General features: G+C 44.5%; 1 protein-coding gene across 4 annotated transcripts in view; it reads left to right on the top strand.

Annotated features, from left to right (window-relative positions):
• The window catches only part of herc4 (HECT and RLD domain containing E3 ubiquitin protein ligase 4), a 124,184-nt gene that overhangs the window by 84,888 nt on the left and 24,739 nt on the right, over positions 1-14,557 (top strand). For 3 of the 4 annotated variants that reach the window (XM_068002623.1, XM_068002624.1, XM_068002625.1), the window contains 3 exons: positions 224-391; positions 4,212-4,355; positions 6,377-6,543. In XM_068002623.1, the coding sequence (XP_067858724.1) occupies positions 224-391; positions 4,212-4,355; positions 6,377-6,543 (479 nt within the window). The remainder of the gene's footprint in view (positions 1-223; positions 392-4,211; positions 4,356-6,376; positions 6,544-14,557) is intronic. The other variant, XM_068002626.1, reaches the window with a different exon arrangement.

Below are 14,557 nucleotides of genomic sequence, written 5' to 3'. Positions count from 1 at the left end.
GTACGAGGACACCCAAGTCTCTCTGAACACCAGCATTTAATAGTTTCTCACCATTTTAAAAAAAAATTCTGTTCTATTCTTCACCAAAGTGAATAACCTCACATTTTCCCACATTATACTCCATCTGCCACCTTCTTGCCTACTCACTTTTTAAAAAAAAAATCTAATATACTATCTCGAAAATGAAACTGATACTGACCACTAACTTTTTCCCACTTTCCAGATGGCAGTTGACCAGGCACACAGGCAAAACTTCTCATCCTTTTTCTTGCCTGTGGTTGATGCAGTTAATCCTTGCCTTGTGCTAATTGTACGAAGGGAGCACATTGTTGAAGACACTGTGGAAGTATTGAGGAAAAGCAAGAACGTAGACTTCAAAAAACCATTGAAGGTAGTTTGGTCTGTATATGATAACCTAAATGGGTCTCGTAAATAATCTCTTCAATTTGACTAAGTTCATGTATCTGTATCTTTTTTGTATTATCTTTCTCCAATATTCCACATCCACATTATCCTCACTGGCCACACAAATGGGAATATCAGTGTCATTCTTAGTTAACGCATCAAGAAAGACAGTCAGGTGGGAAGAGCCCTCTCTTCCTGTCACAGATAGTATAGCCCAGACTGTTAAACCTACAGCCTGCAGGGAAGGCCCATTTCCAAACATAAGTCAAGATTTGGCCTTTAGCTTCCTAATTTAGAATCATAGATCTGAGGCTGTAGCTACTGGACCACTTGTGTTTGTCCCTATGAATCTTAAAATGCTGAAACCACAAAGGGAGCTAATTTGCACTGTACACTGTATTAGTGCACAAACCAATTGTTCATTGAAGTATCATCATTTTATGCATAGGTTTAATGGAGCAGTTACTAACTTCTGCCCATGCCGTTAAAATTGCTTCTGGGAGTAAAGGGGTATAATGCCTCGTAATGCACTGGCCTGGCGTTAATGGCTTTTCTGCTCATTAAACAGCAAATATCGGGAATTATGCAAGTTTACTTTTTTTTTTACTTGATTGGTATACTGAATTAATTTTCCACAATTGAAGCTAGCGTTAAAGCATGAAAGTAAGCTAGGAAAGTTTTGCAGATGAGCAAATACCTGTATCTGCAATGAGCTGTCACCACTGACATGATTTCTGACCTGTGAGAGCTCCTTAACTAGGCCTACAGTCAAGAAGCAACATCTGTACAGCACTTAGATATGAAAATTGCAGTAAATGTCATTGCCTCTGGGGCCATCATAGAAAATGACTCAAAACGCTTTATGGAGAGGAGGGAGAATTATGAAAAGGTAATGAATGATGAGCCACGAGGGAGAGATTTGGGGGGTGGGGGAGGGGTTTGACCAAAAGTTGTTGAAAAGATAGGTTTAGTGAAGATTTTTTAAGGTTGAGAGAGGAGAGGACGAAGTTTAGGGAGTAAATTGTTGAGTGAGAAGAGGCAGGGGTTTTAGAGCAGGTTTGAAGCAGCTGAAGCCTTTTCCAATAGTAGGGCAAAGGAAGGGGGTTCAGAAGGGATCACAGTCGGATCATTTGGAATTTATGCAGTGGTTTGAAGATGAGGATTTTAATGCTTTGAGTGTAGGTCAGTGAGAACGAGTAATGACCATGTAGGACAGGATAGGCGCGGTTTCATTTTGGATTGTTTGGAATTTACGGAGTGCCAGGCAATGACCATTTCCAACATAAGAGCATAACCATCCCCATGACATTCATTGGCATTACCATTGCCAAGGTCCCCATCATCAACATCCATGGGGTCATCATTGACCAGAAATTGAACTGGACCAGACACACCCATACTGTGGCTACCAGAGAAAGTCAAAGGCTGGGTATTCTGTGGCGAGTGGCTCACCTGACTCCCCAAAATCTCTCCACCACCTATAAGGCACAAGTCAAGAGTTTGATGGAAGACTCTCCACTTGCCTGGAAGAGTGCAGCTTCAAAAGTGATCAAGAAGCTCGACATTATCCAGGACAAAGCAGACCGCTTTATCGGCACCCCATCCACTGCCTTAAACATCCACTCCCTCCACCATGGCTGCAGTTGTACAAGGCTTCTTCAGCAGCACTTCTCAAACTCAAGGGCAGCAGGTGCATTGAAACAGTGAAGAAATATTTCTTCAAAGGGTTATGAATCTTAAGAATTCTCTACCCTAGAGGGCTGTGGATGCTCAATCATTGAAACATAGAAAATAGGAGTAGCAGTAGGCTATTTGGCCCTTCGAGCCTGCTCCGCCATTCAATATGATCGTGGCTGATCCTCTATCTCAATACCATATTCCCGCTCTCTCCCCATACCCCTTGATGCCTTCTGTGTCTAGAAATCTATCTATCTATCTCCTTAAATATATTCAGTGACTTGTCCTCCACAGCCTTCTGTGGTAGAGAATTCCACAGGTTCACCACCCTCTGAGTGAAGAAATTTCTCATCTCGGTCCTAAATGTCCTACCCCCGTATCCTGAGACGGTGACCCCTCGTTCTAGACTCCCCCCAGCCAGGGGAAACATCCTCCCTGCATCCAGTCTGTCTAGCCCTGTCAGAATTTTATACGTTTCAATGAGATCCCATCTCATTCTTCTAAACTCGAGTGAATACAGGCCGAGTCGACCCAATCTTTCCTCATACGACAGTCCTGCCATCCCAGGAATCAGTCCGGTGAACCTTCGCTGCACTCCCTCCATGACAAGTACACCCTTTCTTAGATAAGGAGACCAAAACTGCACACAATACTCCAGATGTGGTCTCACCAAGGCCCTGTATAACTGCAGTAAGACATCCCTGTTCCTGTACTCAAAACCTCTTGCAATGAAGGCCAACAAACCATTCGCCTTCCTAACTGCTTGCTGCACCTGAATGCTTGCTTTCAGCGACTGGTGTACAAGGACACCCAGGTCACGTTGCGCCTCCCCTTTTCCCAATCTATCACCATTCAGATAATCTGTCTTTCTGTTTTTACAACCAAAGTGGATAACCTCACATTTATTCACGTTATACTGCATCTGCCATGTTCTTGCCCACTCACCCAACTTTTCTAAATCACATTGGAGCCTCTTTGCATTCTCCTCACAGCTCACATTCCACCCCAGCTTTGTGTCGTCTGCAAACTTGGAAATGTTACATTCAGTTCCCTCATCCAAATCATTGATAAATGTTGTGAATAGCTGGGGCCTAAGCACTGATCCCTGCGGTACCCGACTAGTCACTGCCTGCCACCCGGAAAAAGACCCGTTTACTCCTACTCTCTGTTTCCTGTCTGTCAACCAATTCTCAATCCATGCCAGTATATTCCCCCCAATCCCATGTGCTTTAATTTTGTACACTAACCTCTTGTGTGGGACCTTATCAAAAGCCTTCTGAAAATCCAAGTACACCACATTTACTGGTTCTCCCCTATCTATTCTACTAGTTACCTCCTCAAAAAACTCTAGTAGATTTGTTAAGCGTGATTTCCCTTTCATAAACCCTTGCTGACTTTATCCAATCCTGTTAATGCCTTCCAAGTGTTCTGTTATCACATCCTTTATAATAGACTCTAGCATTTTCCCCACCACTGATGTTAGGCTAACTGGTCTGTAATTCTGTTTTTTCTCTCCCTTTTTTAAATAGTGGGGTTACATTTGCCACCCTCCAATCTGTAGGAACTGTTCGAGTCTAATCTGTATGTTTATTTGTATAAATCTAGATGAATTGCTTTTGAGCCTGAAGAGAATTTTGGTGGCAGCCCAAGTGACCAAAATCTTCTGAGTACAGAAGTAGTTGAAAAGCATTACATCAATGGAGAGAAGTGTGATTTCATGCAATGCATGGAATTTTTTCACTTGGAAAAGATTGCCATTTTGTTTACCTCTAAGATCACCCATGGCCTTCTTTCAAGGCTAAACAGCCCAAGTTCCTCCCCTTATTTCTCACACCTCTGAACTGGATACTACTCAAGATGTGGTCTGACCAGAAACAGTGAAGGTTTGACTATGATTCCCTCTGACTTGTATTCTGCTGTTCTGCCAATATAGTTCTCTTTGCTTTTTGATTGCTCAGCAGTACTCGGGCATGGAGTATTGAGTCTATTAAAGACCCTAGATCTCTTTCAACTTTGTCCTGGCCCACATTTGGCCCATTTGTTTCCCTTTGTGCAATATCAAGTAATAAGTTTTGAAGTATTTGTAGAGACTGTAGATCAGACTGATCTCTATCTCTTTTCATATTTAGGTAATTTTTGTTGGCGAAGAAGCTGTGGATGCTGGTGGTGTCCGGAAGGAGTTTTTCCTCTTGATTATGAGAGACTTATTAGATCCTAAATATGGAATGTTTCGGTACTATGAGGAATCTAGGCTCATCTGGTTTTCATTTCAGGTATGGAAGTTCTCTGCATTCATCTAGCTGCATTTTAAAATAAATTATTGTGTAATATATTTGCACATCTTACTACAAAACTGATTCTATGCACTTAATCATTTTGAGTAAAGCATTCTGAAAAGTATCCATGGTACTAACTTCTAATTTGCAATAAACCCCATTATGTTAGATCCATCAACTAAGAATACAATAACTTTTACACTACATTAATTGGAAACTTAACAGATGCCCATTATTGAATATGCTAAGATTATCTAGCTTCACATACACATACATTTTAATAGAGGTATAGGCAGCCAGTTTCCCCTTAAAATTGGAAAGTCTCGTGACTACAAATGTGAAAATGGTAAAAGCACCAATATTGGCATGTCTATTTCTGTTTATGCTCTCCCCATTACCCCAAAAAAAACTACTTCTTAAAAAAAAATCTACCAGTTTCTCACAGCTGAAAGCTTTTTAACCCATCTTACTTATTCAGCGTGAAAGACCCTACAATCTTTCCCCCCACCCATTGTTCCTTAAATAATTTCCAGGTTTTTACCACCACTACTCCATCCAGAAGTATATACCGTGTATTGATCACTCTGTTAAGAACAGTTTCCTGATATTAGTCTTAAATTTGTCTTCTGCTAGTTTGATCCAATTTACTATCTCAATTTTCTATACTACTTACTATCATGTCTACCTCTAAGATCACCCATGGCCTTCTTTCAAGGCTAAACAGCCCAAGTTCCTCCCCTTATTTCTCACACCTCTGAACTGGATACTACTCAAGATGTGGTCTGACCAGAAACAGTGAAGGTTTGACTATGATTCCCTCTGACTTGTATTCTGCTGTTCTGCCAATATAGTTCTCTTTGCTTTTTGATTGCTCAGCAGTACTCGGGCATGAAGTATTGAGTCTATTAAAGACCCTAGATCTCTTTCAACTTTGTCCTGGCCCACATTTGGCCCATTTGTTTCCCTTTGTGCAATACTTTACACTAATCTACATTAAACTTTCATCGACCATTGTTCTGCCCACTTACATTACTTGGCTCGGTGTTAGCACTCTCACCTCTGAGTCAGAGGTCGTGGGTTCAAACCCTACTCCAGAGTCTTGTGCACATAATCGAGGCTGACACTTCAGTGCAGTACTGACTGAGCGCTGCACTGTCGGAGGTGCCATCTTTCAGATGAGATATTAAACTGAGGCCCTCTCAGGTGGATGTAAAAGATACCATGTTACTTTTCGAAGAAGAGCAAGGGAATTCTCCCAGTGTCCTGGCCAACATTTATCCCTCAGCCAACATTGATAAGACAGATTATTTGGTCATTATCACGAGTGTGGGACCTTGCTGTCCAAAAATTGCTGTTATTCCCTAAATTACAACAGCAACTACACTTCAAAAGTACTTCATTGGTTGTAAAGTGCTTTGGGACGTCTTGAGGTTGCGAAATGTGTTATATAAATGCACGTTCTTTCTTGCATATTTTTTCCAGTTCAGTTTTATTTCCCGAGCTTCCTTTCATTACTCCTGTGAAGACCCAGTTCTGAGGTCTCCTCTCTATTGGTGACTGCTCCTTTACTGTCCATAATTAGGCATTGACTCCACTGGAAATTCAGTGCATTGTGACAAGGGGTTGATGCAAATCAGAAGGTGATTCATCTAGTGAAACCCACTGCCAACCCAGCACATAGCAGTATTGGGACAGTACTGAATTTTTTAGCTTGGCTGCTTTCCAGTCTTGGATACCCAGTGTTATTATATTATTCTAAACTCTTGGAGGTCTTATTTGAAGTTGATGTTAAAATGAAGTTCCAAAAAAAAATTGCAGATTATGTTATCTCCTGAATAGCATCTCTTTGGCAATCCATCATTTACACGTCATATGTTTTGCTGCGTTCCACTTGATTTAATTTCTTAATATGAACTTAAAATTTTATAAGTCTCTCATAGCTTAGTGGTATTCAGTCAAGGAATTATAGAGGAAAAATAAGCATTACAATGAATGTTTCTGTTTGTTATCTTGTTTAGACCTTGGAAGAAATTGATTTATTTCATTTGATTGGTGTCGTCTGTGGTCTTGCAATCTACAACTTTACAATTGTTGACCTGCATTTTCCATTAGCTTTGTATAAGAAACTGCTAAAACAGAAACCTACCTTAGATGACCTGAAGGAATTGATGCCCATTGTTGGCAGGTTAGTTAATTCACTTGTTTTAAAAAAAAAGGTTTTTATTTATTCATTCAGGCATCCTTCATACAGCAGGAATATATCCAAGCTAGATTGGTTCTGAGAAAATCACATGGTTAGGCACCCCCTAAAATTTGTATCACCACCAGCTCTCATGTTGTATAAAGCTTTAAGACCCGCCCAAGAGTGACAACTGTTTCCACCTCCTTTTCCCCCCATCCCATCAGTTCTGTGAAGGTTATGTGTTTCTAGTATTGGATTTTCCAATTTTTAGAGCCAGGCTTGGGGTATTTTATAAGTAGAACAAGTGTAGCTTTTAGCGCACGCTCTTATTCCAGTAGTGTTTAGCTATTTAATCTGTTACCATGTTTTCCTTCAGGTCTTTTACTACTTACATCTCAGTGGGGGCCAACTCCATTTTGATATATTTTGTGGAAGCGTTAAAGCAAATTCTGCCATCTTCAGGGTATTGATCCACTTTACTCAAAGTATCTAATAAAAGTGCTCAGCCCTCGTGCTGTTAACAGGTTTAGAAAGCAAAGGTGTTCCTGATAGCTATAAATGCCTGAGGCTCTTGGGCAAGTCAATGGGGTTTTTTGCTGCATAGAAAAATAATTCCAAGAAGTAATTATTTCATATAAAAAAAGAAAATGAAAGAGTACAAAATAATTGAAACAGTAATGGATTGTTCCATTACTGTAATATGTTCAAGAAAGTACCTCTGATTCCAAGACACTGAGGCAAGATGTGAAAATCATACATATAGCACAGAAGGAGGCCATGTGCTTGAAAATGACTATTCACATTGCTACAAGATCCTTTAAACAACAGTGCAGCAAATATTCAAACGAGAACTTTGAAGGCCGAAGTGGAGAGGAGTTCCATGTGAACAGCAGTTGAACATGGGCCAGTTGGTCCTAAGAGACCTAATTCTGAATTGCAGATGGACAGGAGAATTACTCAAATTGCATTACCCCACCTCAACACTCAGTTGCCAGATTGTGTTGGACTTCCCATTAATAAAATGGTGGATTTAATTTTTTAAAATTCGTTCATGGGATGTGGGCGTTGCTGGCGAGGTCAGCATTCATTGCCCATCCCTAATTGCCCTTGAGCAAGTGGTGGTGAGCCGACGCCTTGAACCGCCGCAGTCCGTGTTCTCCCGCAGTGCTGTTAGGAAGGGAGTTCCAGGATTTTGACCCAGCGACGATGAAGGAACGGCGATATATTTCCAAGTCAGGATGGTGTGTGACTTGGAGGGGTACGTGCAGGTGGTGATGTTCCCATATGCCTGCTGCTCTTGTCCTTCTAGGTGGTAGAGGTCGTGGGTTTGGGAGGTGCTGTCGAAGAAGCCTTGGCGAGTTGCTGCAGTGCATCCTGTGGATGGTACACACTGCAGCCACAGTGCGCCGATGGTGAAGGGAATGAATGTTTAGGGTGGTGGATGGGTTGCCAATCAAGCGGGCTGCTTTATCCTGGATGGTGTCGAGCTTCTTGAATGTTGTTGGAGCTGCACTCATCCAGGCAATTGGAGAGTATTCCATCACACTCCTAACTTGTGCCTTGTAGATGGTGGAAAGGCTTTGGGGAGTCAGGAGGTGAGTCACTTGCCGCAGAATACCCAGCCTCTGACCTGCTTTTGTAGCCACAGTATTTATATGGCTGGTCCAGTTAAGTTTCTGGTCAGTGGTGACCCCCAGGATGTTGATGGTGGGGAATTCGGCGATGGTAATGCCGTTGAATGTCAAGGGGAGGTGGTAAGACTCTCTCTTGTTGGAGATGGTCATTGCCTGGCACTTGTCTGGTGCGAATGTTACTTGCCACTTATGATCCCAAGCCTGGATGCTGTCCAGGTCTTGCTGCATGCAGGCACGGACTGCTTAATTATCTGAAGGGTGACAAATGGAACTGAACACTGTGCAATCATCAGCGAACAACCCCATTTCTGACCTTATGATGGAGGGAAGGTCAGTGATGAAGCAGCTGAAGATGGTTGGGCCTAGGACACTGCCTTGAGGAACTCCTGCAGCAATGCGCTGGGGATGAGATGATTGGCCTCCAACAACCACTACCATCTTCCTTTGTGCTAGATATAACTCGAGTCACTGGAGAGTTTTCCCCAATTCCCATTGACTTCAATTTTACTAGGGCTCCTTGGTGCCACACTCGGTCAAATGCTGCCTTGATGTCAAGGGCAGTCATTCTCACCTCACCTCTGGAATTCAGCTCTTTTGCCCATGTTTGGACCAAGGATGTAATGAGGTCTGGAGCTGAGTGGTCCTGGCGGAACCCAAACTGAGCATGGGTGAGCAGGTTATTGGTGAGTAAGTGCAGCTTGATAGCACTGTCGACGACACCATCCATCACTTTGCTGCTGATTGAGAGTCGACTAATGGGACAGTAATTGGCCGGATTCGATTTGTCCTGCTTTTTGTGGACAGGACATACCTGGGCAATTTTCCACATTGTCGGGTGGATGCCAGTGTTGTAGCTGTACTGGAACAGCTTGGTTAGAGGCGCAGCCAGTTCTGGAGCACAAGTCTTCAGCACTACAGCCGGGTTGTTGTCGGGGCCCATAGCCTTTGCGGTATCCAGTGCACTCAGCTGTTTCTCGATATCATGTGGAGTGAATCGAATTGGCTGAAGACTGGCTTCTGTGATGGTGGGGATATTGGGAGGAGGCCGAGATGAATCATCCACTCAGCACTTCTGGCTGAAGATGGTTGCAAATGCTTCAGCCTTGTCTTTTGCACTCACGTGCTGGACTCCGCCATCATTGAGGATGGGGATGTTTACAGAGCCTCCTCCTCCCATTAGTTGTTTAATTGTCCACCACCATTCACGACTGGATGTGGCAGGACTGCAGAGTCATAGAGTTATACAGCACGGATAGAGGCCCTTCGGCCCATCGTGTCCGCGCCGGCCATCAAGCCCTGTCTAATCTAATCCCATATTCCAGCATTTGGTCCGTAGCCTTGTATGCTATGGCATTTCAAGTGCTCATCCAAATGCTTCTTGAATGTTGTGAGGGTTCCTGCCTCCACAACCCTTTCAGGCAGTGAGTTCCAGACTCCAACCACCCTCTGGGTGAAAAAGTTCTTTCTCAAATCCCCTCTAAACCTCCCGTCTTTTACCTTGAATCTATGTACCCTTGTTATAGAACCCTCAACGAAGGGAAAAAGCTCCTTAGTATCCATCCTATCTGTGCCCCTCATAATTTTGTACACCTCAATCATGTCCCCCCTCAGCCTCCTCTGCTCCAAGGAAAACAAACCCAATCTTCCCAGTCTCTCTTCATAGCTGAAGCGCTCCAGCCCTGGTAACATCCTGGTGAATCTCCTGCACCCTCTCCAAAGCGATCACATCCTTCCTGTAGTGTGGCGACCAGAACTGCACACAGTACTCCAGCTGTGGCCTAACCAGTGTTTTATACAGCTCCATCATAACCTCCTTGCTCTTATATTCTATGCCTCGGCTAATAAAGGCAAGTATCCCATATGCCTTCTTTACCACCTTATCTACCTGTTCCGCCGCCTTCAGGGATCTGTGAACTTGCACACCAAGATCCCTCTGACCCTCTGTCTTGCCTAGGGTCCTCCCATTCATTGTGTATTCCCTTGCCTTGTTAGTCCCTCCAAAGTGCATCACCTCACACTTTTCCGGGTTAAATTCCATTTGCCACTGTTCCGCCCATCTGACCAACCCATCTATATCGTCCTGCAGACTGAGGCTATCCTCCTCGCTATTTACCACCCTACCAATTTTTGTATCATCAGCGAACTTACTGATCATACCTTTTACATTCATATCCAAGTCGTTAATGTAGACCACAAACAGCAAGGGCCCCAGCACAGATCCCTGTGGTACCCCACTGGCCACAGGCTTCCAGTCACAAAAACAACCTTCGACCATCACCCTCTGCCTTCTGCCACTAAGCCAGTTTTGTATCCAAAGTGCCAAGGCACCCTGGATTCCATGGGCTCGTACCTTCTTGACCAGTCTCCTGTGCGGGACTTTATCGAAGGCCTTACTGAAATCCATGTATACCACATCCATTGCGTTACCCTCATCCACACGCCTAGTCACCCCCTCAAAAAATTCAATCAAATTAGTCAGACATGATCTTCCCTTGACAAAGCCATGTTGACTATCCCTGATTAATCCTTGCTTCTCCAAGTGGAGACTAATTTTGTCCTTCAGAATTTTTTCCAATAATTTTCCTACCACTGATGTTAGGCTCACTGGCCTGTAGTTCCCCGGTTTTTCCCTACTCCCCTTCTTGAATAATGGTACTACATTAGCGGTTCTCCAGTCCTCTGGCACATCCCCTGTGGCCAGAGAGGTTCTGAATATATGTGTTCGAGCCCCCGCAATCTCCTCCTTTGCCTCACACAGTAGCCTGGGATACATTTCGTCCGGGCCTGGGGATTTATCCATTTTTAGGCCTGCTAAAACCGCCAATACCTCCTCCCGTTCGATGTTAATATGTTCGAGTATATCACAGTCCCCCTGTCTACATCGTCCTTCTCCATAGTGAAAACAGATGCAAAAAATTCATTCAGAACCCCTCCTACATCTGCCGGCTCCACACACATCTTGCCATTTTTGTCCCCAATGGGCCCTATTTTTTCCCTAGTTATCCTCTTACCCTTAATATACTTATAAAACATCTTAGGATTTTCCTTTATTTTGCTCGCCAGTGTTATTTCATGGCCCCTCCTTGATCTCCTAATTTATTTTTTTAAGTATCCCCCTGCACTTTTTGTACTCCTCTAGGGCTTCCTCCGTCTTTAGCCTTTTGTATCTGCCAAAAGCCCTCCTTTTTTTCCTAATCCATTCTCGTATATCCCCTGACATCCAAGGTTCCCTGGAGTTCTTGGAACCACCCTTGACCTTTACGGGAGCATGTTGCCATTGTATGGTTTCAATCTCCCTTCTGAAAGACTCCCATTGCTCCGATGCGGATTTTCCTACAAGCAGCTGATCCCAGTCCATTTTGGCCAGATCCTGCCTTATCCTATTAAAATCGGCCTTCCCCCAATTTAGAACCTTTATTTCCGGCCCCTCCCTGTCCTTTTCCATGACCACCTTAAATCTCACCGAATTATGGTCACTGTCACCAAAGTGCTCACCTACTAGCACTGCTTCCGCTTGGCCGGCCACATTCCCTAGAATTAGGTCCAGTACCGCCCCCTCTCTTGTAGGACTTTCTACATGCTGGCTCAAAAAGCTCTCCTGGATGCACGTTAAGAATTTTGTACCCTCTAAGCCTTTTACACTCTGAGTATCCCAGTTAATATTGGGTAAGCTGAAATCCCCCACTATTATTACCCTATTATTTGCACAATTTTCTGAGATTTGCCTGTATATCTGTTCCTCTATCTTCCCCTGACTGTTTGGGGGCCTATAGTACACTCCCATCAAAGTGCTTGCCCCCTTTTTGTTTTTAAGCTCCACCCATATGGCCTCATTAGAGGAACCTGCTAATATATCATCCCTCCTTATGGCAGTAATTGATTCTTTAATTAATATTGCGACCCCCCCTCCTCTTATACCTCCCCCTCTGTCTCGCCTGAAGATTCTGTACCCCGGAATATTGAGCTGCCAGTCTTGCCCCTCCCTCAACCATGTCTCTGTGACAGCAACAATATCATACTCCCATGTGTTTATCAACACCTTCAGTTCATCCACCTTATTCGCAAGACTCCTTGCATTAAAATAGATGCCATCCAGCCTTGCCCTTACATATTTGCCCTGTCTTCCAAGCTGACTTGTTTTTTTCTCTATATTTGGCTGCACATCACCCCCTATTGTAGCTCCACTCTATCCCATCCCCCTGCCAAGTTAGTTTAAACCCCCCCCAACAGTGCTAGCAAACCTCCCCGCAAGGATATTTGTCCCGCTCTGGTTCAGGTGCAACCCGTCCGACTTGTACAAGTCCCACCTTCCCCAGAAGCAGGCCCAGTGATCCAGGAAACTGAAACCCTCCCTCCTGCACCAACTCTTTAGCCACGCATTCATCTGTTCTATCCTCCTATTTCTATACTCACTAGCCTGTGGCACAGGGAGTAATCCAGAGATTACAACCTTTGAGGCCCTGCTCTTTAATCTGCTACCTAGCTCCCTAAATTCTTGATGCAGGACCTCATCTTCCTTCCTACCTATGTCGTTGGTCCCAATGTGGACCACGACCTCTGCCTGCTCACCCACCCCCTTGAGAATGCCCTGTAGCCGCTCAGTGACATCCATGACCCTGGCACCAGGGAGGTAACAAACCATCCTGGAGTCACGTTTACGGCCACAGAAACGCTTTGATCTGATCCGTTGGTTGTGGACTCGCTTAGCTCTATCTATAGCATGTTGCTTCTGCTGTTTAGCATGCATGTAGTCCTGAGTTGTAGCTTCACCAGGTTGGAACCTCATTTTTAGTTACACCTGGTGCTGCTCCTTGCATGCTCTTCTACACTCCTCATTGAATCTGGGTTGATCCCCTGGCTTGTTGGTAATGGTAGAGTGAGGAATATGCCGGGCCATGAGGTTACAGATTGTGCTGGAATACAATTCTACTGCTGCTGATGGCCCACAGCACCTCATGGATGCCCAGTTTTGAGCTGCTAGATCTGTTCTGAATCTATCCCATTTAGCATGATGTTGGTGCCACACAACACGTTGGATGGTATCCTCAGTGCGAAGACGGGACTTCGTTTCCACGAGGACTTCTGCGGTGGTCACTCCTACCAGTACTGTCATGGACAGGTAGATTGGTGAGGACGAGGTCAAGTAAGTTTTTCCCTCTTGGTTCGCTCACCACTTGCCGCAGGCCCAGTCTAGCAGCTATGTCCTTCAGGAATCTCAGTAGTGGTGCTCCCGAGCCACTCTTGGTGATGGACATTGAAATCCCCCACCCAGAGTAGATTCTGTGCCCTTGCTACCCTCAGTGCTTCCTCCAAGTGGTGTTCAACATGGAGGAGGACTGATTCATCAGCTGAGGGAGGGCAGTAGGTGGTAATCAGCAGGAGGTTTCCTTGCCCATGTTTGACCTGATGCCATGAGATTTCATGGGGTCCAGTGTCAATGTTGAGGACTCCCAGGGCCACTCCCTCCTGACTGTATATCACTGTACCGCCACCTCTGGTTGGTCTGTCCTGCCGGTGGGACAGGACATACCCAGGAATGGTGATGGATGAGTCTGGGACGTTGGCTGAAAGGTATGATTCTGTGAGTATGGCTATGTCAGGCTGTTGCTTGACTAGTCTGTGGGACAGCTCTCCCAATTTTGGCACAAGTCCCCAGATGTTAGTGGGGAAGACTTTGCAGGGTCGACTGGGCTTGGTTTGCCGTTGTCATGTCCGGTGCCTCGTGGTCTGATGCCGGGTGGTCTGTCCAGTTTTATTCTTATGACTTTTTGCGCGAGATTTTATAACTGAGTGGCTTGCTAGGCCATTTCAGAGGGCAATTAAGAATCAACCACATTGCTGTGGGTCTGGAGTCACATATACGCCAGAACGGGTAAGGACGGCAGGTTTCCTTCCCTAAAGGACATTAGTGAACCAGATGGGTTTTTACGACAATCCGGTAGTTTCATGGCCACCGTTACTGATACTAGTATTTTAATTCTAGATTTTATTTAATTAATTGAATTTAAATTCCCCAGCTGCCATGGCGGGATTTGAACTCATGACTCCCGATTATTAGTCCAGGAACATAACCACTATGCTACCGTACTCCAAACATAGGACCTAAGAAGCTGCCTAAAAATTCAGTAAAGCACTTGGATTTTTCTCTTGCCTCTACTGTGTGAAGGAGCAGATCTAGGCACCAAGAGGCTATTGAATTGCTTGCATCTGACCAATTCCAGGTAAAGGAGCAGGCTTAATATCTCTGGGCCCACTGCAGACTAGAACCCTTAGCAACAAAGATTACCTTCCCAGTTACTTCTGTTTGTCCAAATCTACCCCTCCCTATATGGAGCAGTGAGCACGTGGATGAATGAAATTTCAGCTACTTGTGATATTCGGAC

This window comes from Heptranchias perlo, chromosome 21 (assembly GCF_035084215.1).
Source record: "Heptranchias perlo isolate sHepPer1 chromosome 21, sHepPer1.hap1, whole genome shotgun sequence".
Taxonomy (NCBI): domain Eukaryota; kingdom Metazoa; phylum Chordata; class Chondrichthyes; order Hexanchiformes; family Hexanchidae; genus Heptranchias; species Heptranchias perlo.
The sequence above is the reverse complement of the archived record's forward strand: the minus strand, read 5'-3'. Positions and strand labels throughout refer to the sequence as shown.